The sequence below is a fragment of the Ranitomeya imitator genome, chromosome 4 (genome assembly GCF_032444005.1).
Source record: "Ranitomeya imitator isolate aRanImi1 chromosome 4, aRanImi1.pri, whole genome shotgun sequence".
Classification (NCBI taxonomy): Eukaryota; Metazoa; Chordata; class Amphibia; order Anura; family Dendrobatidae; genus Ranitomeya; species Ranitomeya imitator.
In genome coordinates this window covers 537,157,208-537,179,681 of record NC_091285.1, presented here as the reverse complement: position 1 = coordinate 537,179,681, position 22,474 = coordinate 537,157,208, and the positions used below count along the sequence as shown (strand labels likewise).

Here is a 22,474-nt window from a genome sequence, read left to right as displayed (position 1 = left end):
TACTTTATGGAGGACTATGGGGAGTGCATTATGCTATATGGATTATCGGGTGCAATATACTATATGAAGAGCTATGGGGCCCATTATACTATATACAGGGCTATGTTGGCACTATTATAATATAAGGAGGTCTATATGGGGAAATATATAGTGTTTTGAGGGCTATGTGGGGAGAATTATAATATTTGGAAGGCTATGTGGGAGCAATTATACTTGATGGACAGCTATGTGAGGACCATTTTACTATATGCAACTAATTATACAGTGTGAAGGTTTGTGTGGATTCCATCATACTGTGTGGAGGGCTGTATGGGGGCCATTATATAGTGTAGTGAGGTGTGGGGGCCATTATACTGTATGTAAGCCCATTATACGGCAATGAGGGTTGTGTTGGAGTATAATACTGTGTTGGGTCACCATACTTTGCCGGGGAAGCTAAGGTGGGGTTCAGTAGAGTCATCATACTGTGCGTTTGGAGGCTACTGGGCGGAATTCACTGTGTGGGTATCATTGTTTGAGGGCACTTTTATTGGCATTATACTTTACGTGTGCAATGAAAGCGGAATCTAGTGCTTCAATAGAAGGAAAATTGCTCTTCTCTGATCCCGTCAAATACTTTTTGGGGGGAGGGCAGGGGGCCCAATTAGAACTTCAGCTATGCGCTCCATGATTTCTATGTATGCCCGTGAAAGATACACTACACCTTTAGTAATAATGACTAGTTTTATAGATCCATATAAAGTGAAAAACACAGGATAATTAAAATAAATGCACATAACTTCAAGGCTTTATTTTTTACTTCTTAAGGTACAGAAACTGAACAGTACTGAAGACATATGCTTTTTTTCAGGATTTATTATAGAATCTCCATCATAAACCATAAAAAAGGCATTCAATGTTTGCTGATTTTAAATAAATATACACCCCCTCTAATGACAGCCCTTGCCTATGTGTAGTGACTACATCTCCCTCCTATTCCACAATGTGCCCTCTGTTGGTAAACTGTTATATTTCATCTGTACTCAATACAGTAGAGTACAGAACCATAAAGTACGGTACATTATGTATGTCTCTCTCCCAATGTGTGAGTCAGTAATCTAAGAATGAGCAATGATGTTAACATGCACCAATGCTTCGACCTGTACTATATGCATTCTGGCTATAATTTAGCCTATATGTATGACTCTTAGGGAATTAAGCGGTGACAGCATTACCAAAATTAGTATCATTTTTATCTCCATTAAACATCAAATATCATATGGTAACTGTGAAAAAATATAGTCTTAAAACTGGCAAAAATAAAATATAAGGACTATATGTCAACACCGATTTACTTGATAGAACCCTCCGGCTTATGTTCTATGCCAGTCTTTGCTGTAGGACAACTTTATCAGGCAGGCGTTCTCCATCTGTACATCCACCTTCCTTCTGGTGGAACAAGAGAATATGCTGCTTAAAGTAAATGTTCACCCTTCCTGAGTGGGGGTCACGGCAGCATTTAGCTCATCTTATAGCAATAAACTCCATGTTTTGTGTGCTTTTCGGGGAAACCGAAGCTCCGTACGCCAGGTTCCGGTGGTCCACAATTAAGACGTGGGAAAGCAACTGGATATCTCACACTTCCGTCATCTAACCATCCAGCATCACAGCGATCTAAGTCCACAAATTTCCATGCAGCGTAAAGTTGACCGATTTTAGCAATCTGAGCACCATCTTGAACACAGGCATCTCTGGCTTCTTCAAATGTCAGCTTTTCAGGGTGTTCAAGATAGTAAACTCGGCCTGGTAAATAAAAAATAATGCACAAAAATAACTATTCATATATAAGAGAGCCATCATTTCCACGTACAATTTTAATTAATTTGCGAGCAGTTAAAAATTTTATGAAATATATGTGAAAGTCATAGAAACTTGATTCCAGCTCACCCAGTTGCTCTATGCTCATCCACCTGGGGCTCAGACACCAGCCTCTCCCTGGCCTCACATCAAGGATAATAGAAAAAATTGGAGTCCAGCCCAACAGGACTGGATTTTCCTTTTCTATTTATTTTTCAAAAGAAAATATAGTACATACAAAAGAAAAATTTACATGGTCGACATGACCCAGTCGACACATTTCGACTGCACTAAGCAGTCTTACTCATCAGTCCTACTTAGCAGTCTTAGTGCAGTCGAAACATGTCGGCTGGGTTATGTCGACCATGTCAATATTTTATTTGCATGCACTATATTTTCTTTTGAAAAATAAAAGGAATATGTGAAAGTCATCATGTTATGATACCTACTGACAATGCTGTCTTTACATATAGTACTTTATAGTACTTTATTTTTATCAAAAGATATGTAATTGAATATATTATAACAAAATATAGGGAAGGCATGGACACATTCACATGTGATTGTTGTAAATAGTTTTCAACCTGGACAGTGCACAGATGCGACCGTCCAGGCTGAGAACAACTGGTGACTGAACTGCTGAGAGTGCATACTCAGTGACTAGCAGCGACGTCATTGAGGTTACTGCCTCTCACTGAGGCTGCGTTCTTATCCTCGCTGAACTGCGGTGGCCTTGGTCAGATCCCAGCTAGCACCATGAGAAATTTTCATGGTGCACAGGCAAGTTCACTGCAGTTCTCCAGCAGAATTTCACTGTGGTATTTGAACTAAGGTGAACTCGTCCTGCATCATGAAACTTTCTCACGGTGCTAGCGAGGATCTCACAGAGGTCACCGCTGATCACTGATGCTGAGCTCACAGCAGCTCATTCCTCAGTGGTTCTCAGCCTGGAAGGTCGCATCTTGGCACCGTCCATCTTGAAAACTATTTATCCCCCAGACATGGATTATGGTGTGAGACAGAATCACGTGAGGTGAGGGATATTGTACTTTTATTTTTGCTCTCTGCCGTATGATGTTGTAATGAGTGATTCATTACTTAAATTTAAGAGGGAACTGGATGCCTTTCTTGAAAAGTATAATGTTACAGGGTATATACACTAGATTCCTTGTTAGGGTGTTGATCCAGGGAACTAGAATTGCCGTATGTGGAGTCGGTAAGGATTTTTTTTCCCCAGTGTGCAGCTTACTCTTTGCCACATGGGTTTTTTTTTTGCTTCCTCTGGATCAACATGTTAGGGCATGTTAGGTTAGGCTATGGGTTGAACTAGATGGACTTAAAGTCTTACTTCAACATTAATAACTATGTTACTATGTTACTATGATTGGAGCAGTAGTCCCATCAGCTGATACCAGTGACCAGAGTTAAACTTTATACCTCCAATCACAGCTGTGCACTCACGCTGTCTTTTGACATCATGGGATTCGCGGCTGTCTGAATGGCAGTGATGATTTTACCGCCAATCAGAAGCAGTGTTTGCTGCGTTGTCATGCACTGGATGTTCAGGCCCCCCCATTAAAGTTAATGGGGTCCGGGTTCGAGTTTTGGTCCGGGTGCTGTTCTGGTACCCGAACCCAATCTTTTTGTAACTGTTCGGCCAAATCCGTCCATCTCTACTCTTTAACTCAGTCTGTCAGTGGCTTACTTCAACTAATAAATAATTTTTTATTGACTACACTTTGTGAACTCCAGAGGGAGGCTAATAACAAAACTATTTGCATTGTTTCCATGTCAGCCCAAGATCCTTAAAGTGAATTTTCAGAATAGCAAGATTAATAACCCATCCTTAGGGTAGGCCATTAATGTTCAATCTGACAATTTTCAGCAGCCCCTAAGAAGTTCGAATAGGCTAGCAAGCAACCTCTTCAATGTTTACACTGATCCGTCTACCTGCATGCCATCACGGTTAGTAGCAGTTGTCTTGGGTATTGCAGCTTTGTCCCATTCAAGCGGATGGGGCAACAATGTAATACTCAGTATAGCAGGTAGAATGAGCAACGCAAACATTGGAGAGGCCGTAACGCTCACACAAGTACCATGATCGCTTCAACAGCTCAATCACGCAAGTGGCTGGAAAAGTAATCTAATATTGTTGACCCATCCTAAAAATAGGCCATCAATATTGTGTTCCTGGAAATCCTCTTTAATGATTATTAGTTAGGTATCTTACAATTAGAATCTTCATACATTCTCTATTAATGCTCCAGGAGGAAATTCAGTCACTGAAAGTCTTAAACAAGGTTTAATCCTTTTAGATTAATATAAAAATAATTGATTTAATTGAATGCTTTAAATTTAATTGAAACAGGATCCATTTTCTGTATGATATTGCTTGTTTGACATGCCCATTCGTTTACTCCAACAGGAGATAAGTAGCGGTTAGAAACTCAAAGGGAACGTGTCATCAGAACATCAATTAAAACAGATGTTTTTATGTTAAATTATCTCTTTATTTGGTCTTTTCTTTTATTGAAGTTTGTCTTGCAATGTTCACACTGGCCACTTAGGCTGGATTAGAATGACTGGTGATACCTTTATACAGAGCTGATTGCACAGGATCCACTAGTCACAATAGGTGAGGTCACTGCTGACTCTCCCTTTACAATGACTTTTGCACAGGCTAATTAGAAGTTTCTATACAAAAAATAGTGTGTGAGCCAACTTCTTTAAGTCTACAATGAAGACAAAGTCCACAGCCTTCACTCTAAGGATAATGGGAACCTGTGTTGCATACAGCCAACATTTTTTGGTGAATCTTCACCCATTTTCTTCTGTTGTTATACATGTCCCTTTTTCCTAACTATCCAACTTTCAGGAGCAAACACCAGATAAATCTTTGAGGACAATTTACAGATCTAGGCTATGGACCTCACCTTTGAGTGCTGAAGAAAAGCAGAAGACATCATACTTATGCAGATGCTTGTGACGTTCCCCATAGCTCCTTACTCCAGGTGCTGTCTCCTTCCCACCACAAGGTTCTCTGGGTAAAGTAATAGGGTATTGAACAGTACCATCCATTAACCATCCAGCATTGCACCAATCCAAACCTTCTTCCCATGCTCTAAATAACTGCTCAAATGAAGACATCATGGAGTCTTGAGCTTCGCAGGCTTTCTTTGCATCATGGAAATTTAGCTGGTACCTTCCATGACGTGGTTGGTATGGAAAGACAACACCTGTGAATAAGAGTATTTTATTAGTAAAACACATGAGGACACAGGTATCTGTCCACTGGTAAATTACAAAAGAAACATGCCGGAGACCAAGACGAAAACAGTAACAGTTTAACACACAAGAGTTGATGCAAAATAATGGTGTCATTTGGGATAATATCTCATAATTTTAAAATGGACTATTGAGTGGAAAAGAGCGAATTTATTCAAGTGGAATTAAATTTAAAAAAATTTGTGTTTTCCAGAATACCGATTTTTTTGTAATACGTTTAGAAAGAATTCAGTGAAATGGTGGCCAATTGCAAACAGGTAAAGATTATTATGATGTTAATCACCATCAGCCTCTTCATTCCAGACCAGGACTTACAGCATTACTAGGCTTACAATGTTACTGTTTCCCATGCCATCGTGGCATTGCAAAAATAATAGCATTGCATGCAGGGACAACAGAGACCTAGTTGTACTGGAAATCTTGGCCTGGACTGAAGAAGCCAAAGAGGATGTGCGCAACGGGGGACAGGCAAAAGAAAAGATGTGAAGGACCAGATGGGAGAAGGCAAGACAGGTGAGATGAGTATTAATTTATTTTATTACATCCTAAGTTTATTGTGCTCTGAAGTCTGGAGAGAAAGGATATAAACATTTAACTCGCAAAGAATAACTTCGCTGCACATCCAGTTTCCTTGAAAAATTTTTGCAATTTGCCAAATTCAAATCCTGGCATATCCGCTCATCTCTAACTCTGGGTAATTTTCTAGTGGACTGCACTATTTTCTTAAAATAGTACAAAGTAAGGCAAAAACTTCTCAAACCAGTCATTGTCTTCTGTTATGAAATTAATACTTAGAAATCCAAGTTCTGGAGTTTGGAGGCATCTTCTCTCAGTGAAGTTATCCAAAATCGTTAATGGTGTGTACTAACAGGTTCTAAGCGCCAGCCTCTGTGTAGTTTGGAGAACGATATAGCCATGCTCTCCAGAAGCCTGGAGATCTGAGATCTGGGACTGTCAGATAAATAGTGCAGCAAAGGTTTTAAAGAAGCAAGTTACATATTCAGCTCTTGCTACCAAATTAACAGAAGGGTGGATCAAAATATTGGCACTCACTCTTCTTTTTGCATTCTTTTCATAGGAGGTAAATGCACCAAATTTTCACCAAAATGTGGCAAAAGTTGGCCCATTTTCAGCCAAAACTAAAGGGGTAGTCTGCAGTGGCGTTAGAGTCTCATGGGACCCGATGCAAGATTTGAACCATCCTGGTATATATACACAAGTGCTTCTACAGGTCCTTCTCAAAAAATTAGCATATAGTGTTAAATTTCATTATTTACCATAATGTAATGATTACAATTAAACTTTCATATATTATAGATTCATTATCCACCAACTGAAATTTGTCAGGTCTTTTATTGTTTTAACCCTCCGTCACATACAACTGATCTGACAGGCGCTTCTCTTTTACTTTCATTTCTCCTTCCTCACCAGATTGTGAGGAAACCCCCTCCCTCCAGGTAGTCTCCTGTCTCTTGAAGGTCTGTGAAACCTGATATCACAGTTGGATTTCAGAGCTTCAGGGGAGAGGATATAGCTGCACAGATCTCTCAGGCTCATTGTATGTGAATACGTCACATTCAGTAAGGTTGGTATTTTATGTTTTTATTCATCACAATAGTTTATTTAGCTTGTTTTATGAATATATAGCACAAAATGTGAGGATATTTCATAGAAATAAGGGAGATTTTATAAAAGAAAGTGTGCTGCTCAGGCATATACAGTAGTTCCCTAACATATTCCTTCTCTTGCTTCAGATTATCTGCTGAAATGGAGAGGAAAATGTACAATTTATCCAAACAACTTGATGTTGAGGAAGTAACAAACATGCTGTTAGATGATAGAGACCTCACACTGAATGAGGATTTAGGAGAGGAAAGTGAGATTGATTCTCATGATGAGGTGGAAGAATGTGTCCTGGATTCTGAAACAGAGCAAGATGGTGACAGTGGTGAGGATGAAGAAGTTGGATCATATTATATTGGAAAAGATAAAAATACTAAATGGAACAAGAAGCCATTCCAGAAAAAACGTAGGGAACCTTTAAACATTATTACTCACCTTCCTTTTTTTAATTACTGTACCTTCCAGGAGCTTATAGGGCAAATAGACAAAGTTTGGAGGAACTTTGGGGTAAAGATGGGGATGGAGTTGAAAAATTTAGCCTTGTTATGTCCATAAACAGATTCAAGATTCTAATTCGTTGCCTTCGGTTTGACGACAGAACTACCCGAACCGAACGCAAAACACATGACCGACTTGCTCCAATTTGTGATATATTTCAAAGATTTGTTGTAAACTGTAAACAAAGTTATTACCCTGGAGAGAATCTCACTATTGACGAAATGCTCCCTGGTTTTCGTGGTAGATGTGCCTTTCGTCAATATATTCCATCAAAGCCAAACAAATATGGAATAAAAATTTATGCCCTTGTTGATGCCAGTAAGACCTACACTTATAACCTGGAAGTTTATGCAGGAAAACAACCAGAAGGTCCTTACTGTGTGAGCAACAAAGCCATTGATGTTGTAAAAAGACTGGCTGAACCCTTATTTGGATCGGGTCGCAATATTACAGCTGACAATTGGTTTACAAGTTGTGATCTGATTGATTATCTGAAAATTCAGAAGCTGTCATATGTGGGAACTGTAAGAAAAAACAAAAGGGAATTGCCGCCACAGTTTGTAAGTGTGAAAGAGAGACAACAGTACAGCAGTATGTTTGCATTCCATAATGGAAAGGCTTTAGTTTCCTATGTACCACATGCCAAAAAAATCGTACTTCTTCTATCAACACTTCATGATGATGCTGCCATCGATCCTGGGACTGGGGCAGAAAAAAACCCGGAGATAATTACATTTTACAATGCCACCAAAGGGGGTGTGGATACAGCAGATCAGATGTGCTCCACTTTCAAGTCAGCAGAAACATCAAACGCTGGCCAATGGTCATATTTTTTGCTATGTTGAATTTGGGTGGTATAAATTCACAAGTAATTTATCTTGAAAACAAGCTTGAACCACTCCGTAGACGATTGTATCTGAAAAAATTGGCCCATGAACTAGTACTTGGAGAGCTACGCAGGAGAAGCGTGAAAACAATCGGTATCCCCTCTCGCCTTCAAGTTCAGCTCAAAAGGTTCCGCCCAGAAGATGATGGTGAAAAGTCACCATCTGCACCACCTCACAAAAGAAGGAGATGCACCACCTGCCAAACGGAAAGCGGAACCAGAAGGCTTTCAAATTATGAATGTCTCAAATGTCAAAGCAATTTGCCTGACACATGCAAAAATGGTGTGCAATTCTTGCTACTTGCTCTGCAAGTGTGACTTTTCTGGGGAAACCTCAGCATCTACTTCTGATTGAATATGTTTTTAATAGTACTTAAGGTACCTTAAAATTAAGTTTGTGTTCAAAAATTTTCTTTGTACATTTTTTTGAGAGAGTCGAACTGGGGACTATTTGGCGGGAGTTTTGAAAAGTTTGTATTTCATAGTTATTAGTTTTATGTTAAGTAAATGTTTTTTTTGCAACTGATTATGTGTAGTCTCTTTTATTACATCCCTATGAAGGTCACTGATCACTTTTAGAGCACTGAAATTGCAAACATTAGATATTATAGGTATTTTTCCAGCAGGCGCCTGACAGGCACATTGTATGTGAACTCGTTAGTCCGAATATTGTATGTGACGGAGGGTTAATACTGATGATTTTGGCATACAACTCCTGATAACCCAAAAAACCTGTCTCAATAAATTAGCATATCAAGAAAAGGTTCTCTAAACGACCTATTACCCTAATCTTCTGAATCAACTAATTAACTCTAAACACATGCAAAAGATACCTGAGGCTTTTATAAACTCCCTGCCTGGTTCATTACTCAAAACCCCCATCACGGGTAAGACTAGCGACCTGACAGATGTCAAGAAGGCCATCATTGACACCCTCAAGCAAGAGGGTAAGACCCAGAAAGAAATTTCTCAACAAATAGGCTGTTCCCAGAGTGCTGTATCAAGGCACCTCAATGGTAAGTCTGTTGGAAGGAAACAATGTGGCAGAAAACGCTGTACAACGAGAAGAGGAGACCGGACCCTGAGGAAGATTGTGGAGAAGGACCGATTCCAGACCTTGGGGAACCTGAGGAAGCAGTGGACTGAGTCTGGTGTGGAAACATCCAGAGCCACCGTGCACAGGCGTGTGCAGGAAATGGGCTACAGGTGCCGCATTCCCCAGGTAAAGCCACTTTTGAGCTACAGAGAAGCAGCACTGGACTGTTGCTAAGTGGTCCCAAGTACTTTTTTCTGATGAAAGCAAATTTTGCATGTCATTCGGAAATCAAGGTGCCAGAGTCTGGAGGAAGACTGGGGAGAAGGAAATGCCAAAATGCCTGAAGTCCAGTGTCAAGTACCCACAGTCTGTGATGGTGTGGGGTGCCATGTCAGCTGCTGGTGTTGCTCCACTGTGTTTCATCAAGGGCAGGGTCAATGCAGCTAGCTATCAGGAGATTTTGGAGCACTTCATGCTTCCATCGGCTGAAATGCTTTATGGAGATGAAGATTTCATTTTTCAGCACGACCTGGCACCTGCTCACAGTGCCAAAACCACTGGTAAATGGTTTACTGACCATGGTATTACTGTGCTCAATTGGCCTGCCAACTCTCCTGACCTGAACCCCATAGAGAATCTGTGGGATATTGTGAAGAGAAAGTTGAGAGACGCAAGACCCAACACTCTGGATGAGCTTAAGGCCGCTATTGAAGCATCCTGGGCCTCCATAACATCTCAGCAGTGTCACAGGCTGATTGCCTCCATGCCACGCCGCATTGAAGCAGTCATTTCTGCCAAAGGATTCCCGACCAAGTATTGAGTGCATAACTGAACATTATTATTTGTTGGTTTTTTTGTTTGTTATTAAAAAACACTTTTATTTGATTGGATGGGTGAAATATGCTAATTTATTGAGACAGGTTTTTTGGGTTATCAGGAGTTGTATGCCAAAATCATCAGTATTAAAACAATAAAAGACCTGACAAATTTCAGTTGGTGGATAATGAATCTATAATATATGAAAGTTTAATTGTAATCATTACATTATGGTAAATAATGAAATTTAACACTATATGCTAATTTTGTGAGAAGGACCTGTAACTGCAGTAAATTAGAATATCATAAAAAAGTTAATTTATTTCAGTTCTTCAAAACAAAAGTGAAACTCATATATTATATAGAATCATTACAAACATAGTGATCAGTGTCAAGTGTTTATTTCTGTTAATGTTGATGATTATGGCTTATAGACAATGAAAACCCCAAAGTCATTATCTCAGTGAATTAGAATACTTTATAACACCAGCTTGAAAATTGATTTTAAAATCCGAAATGTTTGCCTATGGAAATGTATGTTCAATAAATGCACTCAATACTTGGTCGGGGATCCTTTTGCATCAATTACTGCATCAATGCGGCATGGCATGGAGGCGATCAGTCTGTGGCACTGCTGAGGTGTTATGGAATCCCAGGTTGCTTTGATAGCAGCCTTCAGATCGCCTGCATTGTTTGGTCTGGTGTCTCTCATCTTCCTCTTGACAATACCCCATAGATTCTCTATGGGGTTAAAGTAAGGAAAGTTTTGTTGGCCAATCAAGCACAGTGATAGTGTTGTTTTTAAACCAGGTATTGGTACTTTTGGCAGTGTGGACAGGTGCCAAGTCCTGCTGGAGAATGAAATTTGCATCTGCAAAAAACTTATTGGCAGAGGGAAGCATGAAGTGCTCTAAAATTTCCTGGTAGATGGCTGCGCTGACTTTGGTCTTGATAAAATACAGTGGACCTACACCAGCAGATGACATGGCTTCCCAAACCATCACTGATTGTGGAAACTTCACACCAGACCTGAAGCAGCTTGGATTCTGTGCCTCTCCATTCTTCCTCCAAACTCTGGGACCTTGATTTCCAAATGCAATGCAAAATTTACTTTCATCTGAAAACAACACCTTGGACCACTGACAACAGTCCAGTTCTTTTTCTCCTTGGCCCAGGTAAGACGCTTCTGGCGTTGTCTATTGGTCATAAGTGGCTTGACACAAGGTATGAAACACTTGTAGCCCATGTCCTGTGTGTGGTGGCTCCTGAAACAATGACTCAAGCAGCAGTCCACTCCTTGTGAATCTCCCCCCAATTTTTGAATGGCCTTTTCTTAACAATCTTTTCAAGGCTGCGGTTATCCCGGTTGCTTGTGCACATTTTTCTACTACACTTTTTCATTCTATTCAATCTTCCATTAATATGCTTGGATACAGCACTCTGTGAACAGCCAGCTTCTTTAGCAATGACCTTTTGTGGCTTACCCTCCTTGTGGAGTGTACCAATGACTGCCTTCTGGACATCTGTCAAGTCAGCAGTCTTCCCCATGATTGTTGAGCCTACTGAAACAGACTAAGGGACCTTTTTAAACACTTAGGATGCCTTTGCAGGTGTTTTCTGTTAATTATTCTAATTTACTGAGATAAGTATGGCGCCCCAGGGTCCTGGTCGTCACAGTAGCATGGCTTTCCTCACGGGGAGAATGATGTTACGCTTGAAGGCAAGAAGGGATAACTGTAACCAGGTATTACAAACATGCAACACATTCACACGCCAGGCCACCAGGGGGAGCTTTTGATCCTGCTTACTAGGTGACTCCCCATATATATAACTGGTAGTCTGTGGGGAAAGTTAGTGAGTTCTTGCCAGGAAACAGACTGGATCTGTCTGAGGCAGCAGAGGGTTTACGGAGCTGTGTAACCGCGGTGCAGCAGTTCCTGGAAAGAGACATTGAGAAAGCCGAATACATTGTAGAGAGCGTGCAGGAGAGCAAAGCGCAGAAGAGAATACCAGAGGGAGACCAGCCCTGAGCAGGCTGCCTCCTTCTGAGGTGCGGAGACTGGTAGCCGGAACACCGAGGTTGTAAGGACCTCTATGACTTATATCAGAGACTGGCAGGACATCTGAACTCTAAGTTACATGTCCGACCTAACACCCAGGAGGCACGGTGGAACCCCTCAGAGGCCGGGGCGTGCTAAAGTCCCTATAAACAGCCTCAAGCTACCAGTCATACGGGTTATGTCCTATCCTATCTGGGGGACAGAGAGAGATAACATCTGCAAGGACCTTACGTGAAGCCCTAGGCAGTAAGGGACTACACCACCACGGGGCTAGAGGAAGGCTTTTGATTTCCACCTGGATAAGCTGACTCCTAACTTGCCTCCAAGCTGGCCGAACCCTATCTTGGTATATATGACCCTCATCCTGGCCCCATCCTGATATAAATATATTCCCCATCCTCATATATATGTCTCGTGTCCTGGGCCCCATCCTGGTATATATGTCCCTTATCCTGGGCCACATCCTGCTATATATATTCCCCATCCTTGTATATATGATCCCCTTCCTGGCCCCATCTTGATATAAATATAACCCCCATTCTGTCTCTTATTCTGGGCTCGAATCTGGTGTATACTGTATGTCCCCTATCCTGATACATATATATGCCCTCCATCCTGATATATATATATATATATATATATATATATATATATATATATATATATACATGAAAAAAATAAGAAAAGCAGCACAAAAAATAAGAAAAAAGTGGACTTTATTGCCATTGGATCACTGGCTGGGAAAGCTTTGCACTATATTAAGGTATTCTGTAGATGCTGTTCCAATTTTTTTCTATATATATATATATATATATATATATATATATATATATATATGTATCCTCCATCCTGGGACCAAACCTGGTATATATATTCCCCATCCTGGTATATGTCCCCTGTTTTGCCGTTGTTCTTTAATGCATAGAGAAAAATTGAACGATTATACTCACCGCCCATCCGCTCCTTGCCACTCAGTGTCCTCTGCTAAAGACGGCAACTGACTTCAGTGCGCAAGAGACAGAGACAGTGATGTCACTGCCATGCGCCCCAGTCACATGCTTGCCGACGTCATCTGCTGGCCTCTGATTGGCCGGCAGCATGTATTGCTATGCACAGACCAAATGGGTCTACGTGCCACAACACACTTCAGCTGAATGTGCGACTGGGTATGCACATCCAGTTGAACTTTCTGCTGGCGTCAGCGGGCCCCCGCCCTCATGGGCCGTGGTCGTTACACCCCTGGTTGTCCGATCTTAAACTAGAAGTCTGCAGACTTGTGAATCCTCACATTATGCATACTGCGCAACAATTGAGAAACCTTTGGCATATGCCAAAAATGTACATCAGCCCTGACTGGAGTAACATATCTGGCAGAGGGGCATCGCAGTTGTAAGCTGCAGCTTTTTAATAAATTTGGCTTAACGAAGTACATGCATCTTAATGAATTTGGCTCATCATACTTCAGCACTCCCTTCATTAAGATTGGTGTGCAAAATTTGCTTCATACAGTTATAGAGTAATGTGTAATTGCTAAGGGGTTAAAAAAAAACCTGATGTTATGAGCCATCCAACATCAAAAATGCTATTTATTCTTCTAAGGGTTTACACAAATTTGGGCAGTAAAGTAACACTTCTCTGCTTTGGCTCATAGAGGATGAGGTCTTGAGTGTGGGAACCCCTATGGTTTCCACATATCCTAAATACACCACCTTCAATTACCGATTTCACTGCCAAAAATGAAATTTACATTTATTCCCATCACAGACCAATTAAAAAAAGATCTGCTCCAAACCAATGTATTTGCACAAGAATTCATTCTGCATTCGGTCACATGTTTTTTTTATCCACCAATTCCAATTTTCTTTTTGTTTCATGGGCAAAATAAATGACACATTTTAATGATGGAAATTCTAGATGTAGCGATAGATTTCAAATATCTTGTTAATTCTGACATCTAGTGGCCACTTTTGGAAGTGCAAAAAATAATCTCAATTATTTGGTCTAGTAAACTCCAAATTAATTCAAGACAAAAAGCGTCCTTAAGTCATTAATAAGTCCATATCCAAGGGACAACACTTCAATCTTTCAAAAGACTACACAACTATATTCTGTGTACACCAGGTTCACAGAGATAGGTGCCAAAGAAAAACTTGAAGTGACAACAGATCAATTTTTAAAACTATATTAGTTTTTATTCAATTAAATAAAAAGCCATGAAAAGATATTCAGGAACACGAGATAACTGGAAAGAATGGAGATTACATAAAGGAAGTTACAGCAGACATAAAATTGGCAGTTTTCCTAAATACAGCAATGTTACGCAGCAAAAAAAAACTAGAACAATATTTATATATGATAAAGTGCATTGTGCAAAAAAATCATTGTTATACATATAATATAATAAAGTGCTTTCACTAAAATTAACCAATTCAATATTTCAGATTGCCACTAGAGGGTAGTATTGCTCACTAGAAGTCAAGCATTGCTATATATATAGGCCCCAAGCCCAAAGCAGGAAAAGCTGATCGGATTTATATACAATTTTTATGAGAAATGTTTTCGTCAATCTTCCGTTTTATTCATTGAAAGCCGTGGAGTTTTTAGGTATAGGAGTCCAGTGGGCGGTCCTAATCTATGATTGACAGTCTTTCCTGCCTGTGTATGCAGAGATGGCTGTCAATCACTACTAGGACCGCCCACTGGACTTAAATACATACAAACGCCAGGGCTTTAAATGACTAAGATACAAATGATACTGCATCTATATATCATTCTGCTCAGCTTCTCCTTCTAGAACGTGCTGTCCACAGATCGGACCACGCAATGTGACAGGTCGCCTGTAATTTCGGCTATGGCTACACGGTGACTTTGCTGGTTTTGTCCAGTCTAAGGCTATGTGCACACATTGAAAATTTGTAGCAGAAATTTCTGCACCAAAACCGCATGTCTTGGCAGGAAAAACACGTCATGAAATACGTAGGTTTGACACATTTTTTACACGCATTTTTCCCCCTGTCATTTGAATGGGTGAAAAAGACTACAAAAATGCTGAAAGAACTGACATGCCGCAGATTGGAAATGATTTTAAGTCTGCAAGGAAAGAATAAGCAGCGTGTGCATGAGATTTCAGGTATCTTTTCCATGTTTCTGGCTCTGTAAAATGCAGAGGTTTTGGTGCAGAAATTACCCTTAAGATAAGTTAGAAAAGATCAATTATCCTGGGTCCAAGTAAGAGGCAGATTACAACTGCCACTATATTTTTGCAGAGTATGGCCGGCGTCACACAAGGGAGAAATACGGACGAGGGAGAGGTGCAAAAACAACGCATTGCACACGGACCAATGTTTCTCTATGGGGCCGCTTCCATCAGCCGTATATTTCTCGGCCGTATTTAACGGGCTGAGAAAATCGCAGCATGCTGTGATTGTCAGCGTATTCGTACAAAAATATGCCAATGAAAGTCTATGGGGGCGAGAAAAATACAGATTACACACGGACCAACAGTGTGACTTGCGAGAAATACGCACCAATGTCCTATAGAAAAGCCGGTAATGCAGCGCGGTGTACTGTAAAATCACACTGACAGGTTAGAATAGAGTAGATAAAATTAATGTCTACACATAGACTTAATCTACCTATAGGTGGCGTTTCCATAATAGCTATATGCTCAGCTTATTTATTTTATGGATACAATATAGAGGGGGATTTATCGCTGCTTTACGGTGCACCCTGTGCAACCGCGCTTATATAGACTCATGTAGAATGTGTCCTGGTTGCTATGGCTGCAAGCAACTGCAGTGAGGGACGGAACATAGGCTATTACCATTACAAAGATGGCGGCTAGTGTCCGGGAGACGTACTGCGCATGCGCGGATGTGAGCGCTAGTGACTATGGGTAGTTTCGTCATGGACATGCTCAGTCTGCCCTTGGGAACGCCGTGGACATGGCGCTTACAGGAAAGGTACACATGTGAGTTTTTCTGATGGCGCTTCATGAATTGGGACACCTGGCGTAATTAATTAGTATAATTGAGTGCTTAATGTATTTTTACATGATGTACTAGTATGCTTGAGTCTTTATATGTATATATGCAAAATCCAAAAGGATTTTCAAATCACGCACTGATGCACTTTTTTTCTCACTCGTCACTTTCACATTGATGTAAAATATTTGATATGTAATTTAATGATATTGTTAATGCGCTATGCATGTGTTTTGTATAAAAACCTGACACTCCTATGTAACCACTGCTTGAGAAAGGATACTATATACGAAACGTTGCCACGCCATTCGGGCAATAAAGTCCACATTTTTTTCATTTTTGTAGTGCTGTTTTCCTTTTTTTGTCTTTTATATTTTGAGCCGCCATGAACAGTGGCTTGGGAAGCTTTGCACTTTGTCTAAGGTAGTATTTTGATGCTGTTCCGTCTTTTTCACTATATATGGTTTATGTGGAAATTTGCATCTAATGGTTTATTTTTTGATATTTTTTCTTTATATTATTTTTTTGCAATTTTTTGGTATTTTTTCATATAGTTTGTTGTGGACTATGGAAAACAATCTGTTCGAACCTGGCGTTTTTGCTTACACTAGTGAGGATGGAGAAAGAATACTCGGGGAGGTGGAGGCTGATGCAGCCTTCCTGAGTACACCTTCATTGTACGATTTAAAGCTGAAGTACGAAAATACTATGAGAAAATTGACTACAGTGCAATTACACCTGGTTACCCTTAGTGAATATTATAAAGTGAAGAAAATTCCTAGGGGTCTGCGTTCAAATATCCGTCCCAACCTAATGATTAATGATCCTTCCTTCTGAGCTAAATTTAGCATGATCTCTAACAAATATGGATTGGATATCATCCATCTGAACATTGAATTTTAACAGCAGGAAACAAAAAAATACAACTCTGAAATGCCAATTTTGGAATTAGAAATTAAGAGACTAATGAAGGTCAATGAGTGGAGTGGGTTTTTTGAGTCCCTGAAAATAAAATTTGATAAACTGCGATTAGAATTAGAAGACATGAAACGTAGAAAATGGAACCGTGATATGGACATAGTAACATAGTAACATAGTAACATAGTTAGTAAGGCCGAAAAAAGACATTTGTCCATCCAGTTCAGCCTATATTCCATCATAATAAATCCCCAGATCTACGTCCTTCTACAGAACCTAATAATTGTATGATACAATATTGTTCTGCTCCAGGAAGACATCCAGGCCTCTCTTGAACCCCTCGACTGAGTTCGCCATCACCACCTCCTCCAGCAAGCAATTCCAGATTCTCACTGCCCTAACAGTAAAGAATCCTCTTCTATGTTGGTGGAAAAACCTTCTCTCCTCCAGACGCAAAGAATGCCCCCTTGTGCCCGTCACCTTCCTTGGTATAAATAGATCCTCAGCGAGATATTTGTATTGTCCCCTTATATACTTATACATGGTTATTAGATCGCCCCTCAGTCGTCTTTTTTCTAGACTAAATAATCCTAATTTCGCTAATCTATCTGGGTATTGTAGTTCTCCCATACCCTTTATTAATTTTGTTGCCCTCCTTTGTACTCTCTCTAGTTCCATTATATCCTTCCTGAGCACCGGTGCCCAAAACTGGACACAGTACTCCATGTGCGGTCTAACTAGGGATTTGTACAGAGGCAGTATAATGCTCTCGTCATGTGTATCCAGACCTCTTTTAATGCACCCCATGATCCTGTTTGCCTTGGCAGCTGCTGCCTGGCACTGGCTGCTCCAGGTAAGTTTATCATTAACTAGGATCCCCAAGTCCTTCTGGACGATTACAAAGACGGGAACGTTTACAACTGGCAGAGAGATAATTCAGGAAATTGGAAGAAGAAAGGTTATAGACTCAAAGAGAATTATATGTGTACATCTAATAGTGTATTTTTGTCACCTAATCATGGCTTTTCCAGGTACAGATCCCCCCAAGGAAAAACCGAGTACATCAGGAAAAGGGGAGGAAAGAAACATCGGAGACAACAAAAAAGAGAAAAGAGGGAAAGGCAGATCACCTGTGGTAAAACAAGGGACGAGGAGGAGCAAGGAGCAGGTTTAACTGTAAGTATTTCCAAAAAGACTCTTACTGTTAACCCTTTTATTTTGAATAAGGGGTTGTCCTTTGGATTGAACACACACGTTGATTGGTTCCAATTAAATCTGGATCTGCAATGTTTTTTTAGGTCGGTCAAATTGAAGGAATGGTTTAGCCACAATGTTGGGGTACAACATGATTCCAACAGTGAAATAAACCTTAATTATGTAGGCTTAAAGAAAAAAAGCACTTTTGTCCCACAAGTATATCCTCCGGTTATAGAGGCTTTTATTACAGCAGTGAATGGTGACATTGAAAATCTTAGGAAGGACTGTTAAAAAAAATTTAAGCACCCAAATTTGACCAAAGGTGAGATAGAGGCCTTGCATGAACTGTCACATGACAACGAAATTGTGATTAAGAAAGCCAATAAGGGTGGTGCCACAGTTGTTTTGGACAGAGAGGAATATCTAAATGAAATTAATAGACAGTTGGCGGACCCGGAGGTGTACAAGAGATTATCATATGAACCTAAATTTGATATTGCTAGAGAAATTAAGGCGATTTTGGAGGATGCGAAAGAAAAATTAATTATAGATCAAGATTTGTTTGATTTTCTCACTATTAAATTTCCTATCACTCCTGTGATATACATCCTGCCAAAAATACATAAGTCTCTCGTGCACCCTCCGGGAAGGCCGATTGTTTCAGGGAGTGACTCAATTTTTTCAAGTATAGGGGTCTTCCTTGACAAGATACTTAATCTGATTGCTGGGAGTGCTGAGTCCTTCTTATGTGACACAACGGATTTTCTTGAAAAAATTAATGGAATTAGTATAGTGGGTGAGGTAATTTTAGCGTCATTCGACGTCACGTCTCTCTATACCTTAATTGACCACAAACGGGGACTTGAGGCAATGAATAAGAAACTGTTGTCCACCCAGTATTCTCCGGAAGCGAGGGAGTTTATAATACAACTCTTGAGATTGGTACTAACTAGAAATTATTTTCTGTTTGGCGATTCCTTTTATTTACAATTACACGGGACCGCCATGGGCGCTAACATGGCGCCCGCGTACGCAAATGTTGTAATGAGTGTCCTTGAGGAAGATTTCGCCTATGTGTCCCACCACTTCGGCCTAGTTGCCGCGTGGTGGCGATACATAGACGATGTCTTCCTCATCTGGACTGGTACTGAAGACCTGCTCCATGATTTCCATAAGTATCTTAATACAATTGATGATACTATTAAATTCACCCTTGTTCATTCAAAGACTGATATACAGTTTTTGGATGTTAATGTAAGGATTGAGGCGAATAAATTAAATACTCAATTGTATATCAAGCCAACTGACAAAAATGATCTGTTGTCCTTTGATAGCCAGCATCCGAAAAAAATGAAAGAGTCAATACCATACAGCCAACTTATGCGTATTAAAAGGACTGAGAGTGATGAGAATTCATTGGAGAACTCTCTGCAAAGAGTTATGACACGATTCTTGGATAGAGGCTATGGGTGGCTCAGTGGTTAGCACTGCAGCCTTGCAGGGCTGGAGTCCTGGGTTCTAATCCCACCCAGGACAACATCTGCAAAGAGTTTGTATGTTCTCTCCGTGTTTGCGTGAGTTTCCTCCGGGTTCTCCGGTTTCCTCCCACATTCCAAAGACATACTGATAGGGAATTTAGATTGTGAGCCCCATCAGGGATAGCGATGATAATGTGTGCAAACTGTAAAGCGCTGCGGAATATGTTAGCGCTATATAAAAATAAAGATTATTATTATTTATCCGCAAAATTTGTTGCAAACCCAAAAGAATAAGGTTGATGAATTGAAACGTGAAAATCTGTTCCATAAAAAAATTAGAACTAAGGAGTTGAACCGTATTCCATTTGTTACGTCTTACTGTGAGGAAAGTGGCAGAATTGCCAATATTATTACTAAACATTGGGGGATGCTACACAAATGTTTGCCGCAAGTAGCTGAGTTCTCAAGGCCACCAATGTTTTCGTACAAACGTAATCAGACCATAGCGTCAACCTTGGTTAGGTCAGATATTGGGTCTTTTAAAAAATCTAATCAGCTTACTTTCACAGGACAGACTAGGAAGGGATGTTTCCCCTGCCTTTCCTGTGTCAATTGTTGTTTGATGTTGAAGGGTTCTCTATTTACCCACCCGGTAACTAATGAGGAGTTTAGGATACGGCACTTTCTGACGTGCAGTTCAGAATTTGTGATATACCTATTAGAATGTCCTTGTCAACTATGGTATGTTGGTGAAACTACTTGTGACTTCAAAACACGTATCAACCAACACCGGCATACCATAAGAAAAAAATGCTTGGATTTACTGGTTTCTAAACATTTTTCAGAAAAAATGCACACAGAGAAGCAATTGCGTTTCCGTATAATTGATACCATTCCTGTTCAGAGGAGAGGTGGGGATCGTATTAAACTTTTAAAAAGGAGAGAATTGGAATGGATAATGAGACTTAACACTCTTAAACCGCATGGTCTGAATGTAGATTTTAAATTAAACCAGCTTTTGTAACATGCAATGATAATTCTTCCTCCTGTATGTTTTTATTTATGATGATCCTTTTGGATTGATATTTTTGTCCTTTTTTCATTCTAGGTGTCCCACTTCATGAAGCGGCAACTTGAATATTATTTTTCTTTTGTTTATTTTTTTATTGTTTCTTTCCCATTTTTTTGTGTTTTTTTGTACATGGAATAGTATTTAATAAATCATGAGTATATGCAGTATATTGCCATCCAGCGAGAGTTATTGAAGATCTAATAATAATATGGATTCTCCTATGGATTTATCGGTTTAGGTGTACGAGGAATTGAGTTTATTTTATGCATGCATGAGCAGTGGTCTTGTGGTGTGGCTTGGCGTTGATGTGAGTGGGAAGGGGGTAGTACTACCTCCTTTTTTCACTCGGGTCTGTGCTTCGGCATGGGTGGCCCCGCTTCGTTGAGTGGGGTCATCCTGTGCCTAGTTGCGCCTATGTGGGCTTATGTCCTGACCCTGTTTCTCTGCTGCAAAGTGCTTTATTCTATGTTATCCTCAATGTACACACTCTCTTTAAAAGAAACTTAATTTACCTATAGGTGGCGTTTCCATAATAGCTATATGCTCAGCTTATTTATTTTATGGATACAATATAGAGGGGGATTTAGCGCTGCTTTACGGTGCACCCTGTGCAACCGCGCTTATATAGACTCATGTAGAATGTGTCCTGGTTGCTATGGCTGCAAGCAACTGCAGTGAGGGACGGAACATAGGCTATTACCATTATTAAGATGGCGGATAGTGTTCGGGAGACGTACTGCGCATGCGCGGATGTGAGCGCTAGTGACTATGGGTAGTTTCGTCATGGACATGCTCAGTCTGCCCTTGGGAACGCCGTGGACATGGCGCTTACAGGAAAGATACACATGTGAGTTTTTCTGATGGCGCTTCATGAATTGGGACACCTGGCGTAATTAACTAGTATAATTGAGTACTTAATGCATTTTTACATGATGTACTAGTATGCTTGAGTCTTTATATGTATATATGCAAAATCCAAAAGGATTTTCAAATCACGCACTGATGCACTTTTTTTCTCACTCGTCACTTTCACATTGATGTAAAATATTTGATATGTAATTTAATGATATTGTTAATGCGCTATGCATGTGTTTTGTATAAAAACCTGACACTCCTATGTAACCACTGCTTGAGAAAGGATACTATATACGAAACGTTGCCACGCCATTCGGGCAATAAAGTCCACATTTTTTTCATTTTTGTAGTGCTGTTTTCCTTTTTTGTCTTATATATATATATATATATATATATATATATATATATATATGTCATTGACACACATGTGTATATTTATATTTAATACAGAGCTAGATAGCTTAAAAGCCGGTAATTCAATTGCCGGCTTTTGCTCTCTCCTTATCAAACCCGACAGGAAATGAGACATGGTGTACATACAGTAAACCATTTCATATCTGTTATATTTTACATATTTCACTAATAATGTTAGTAGTTTGTGTGTGCAAAATTTGGGAGCTCTAGGTGTTAAAATAAAGGGTTAAATCACAGAATAAACTGGCGTGGCCTCCCACGCAATTTTCTCCACCAGAGTGGGATAGCCAGTGAGTGAGGGCAGATATTATTAGCCTAGAGAGGGACCATGGTTATTGCCCCCCCCCCGGCTAAAAATATTTGCCCCCAGCCACCCCAGAAAAGGCACATCTGTAAGATGCGCCTATTCTGGCACTTAGCCACTCTTTTCCCACTCCCCTGTAGCGGTGGGATATGGGGTAATAAGGGGTTTATGTCACCTTGCTATTGTAAGGTGACATTAGGCCTGGTTAATAAT

At 40.1% G+C, this 22,474-nt stretch overlaps 1 protein-coding gene across 1 annotated transcript in view; it reads right to left on the bottom strand.

The window, feature by feature from the left end:
* Window positions 1–759: 759 nt before the first annotated feature.
* Window positions 760–22,474, bottom strand: part of HAPLN3 (hyaluronan and proteoglycan link protein 3) — a 93,216-nt gene continuing 71,501 nt past the window's right edge. Inside the window, exons 4-5 of the mRNA XM_069766227.1 lie at window positions 4,770–5,072; window positions 760–1,782 (exon numbers count right to left, since the gene is read on the bottom strand). Coding sequence (XP_069622328.1) covers window positions 1,499–1,782; window positions 4,770–5,072 — 587 coding nt within the window. The 3' untranslated portion in view covers window positions 760–1,498. The remainder of the gene's footprint in view (window positions 1,783–4,769; window positions 5,073–22,474) is intronic.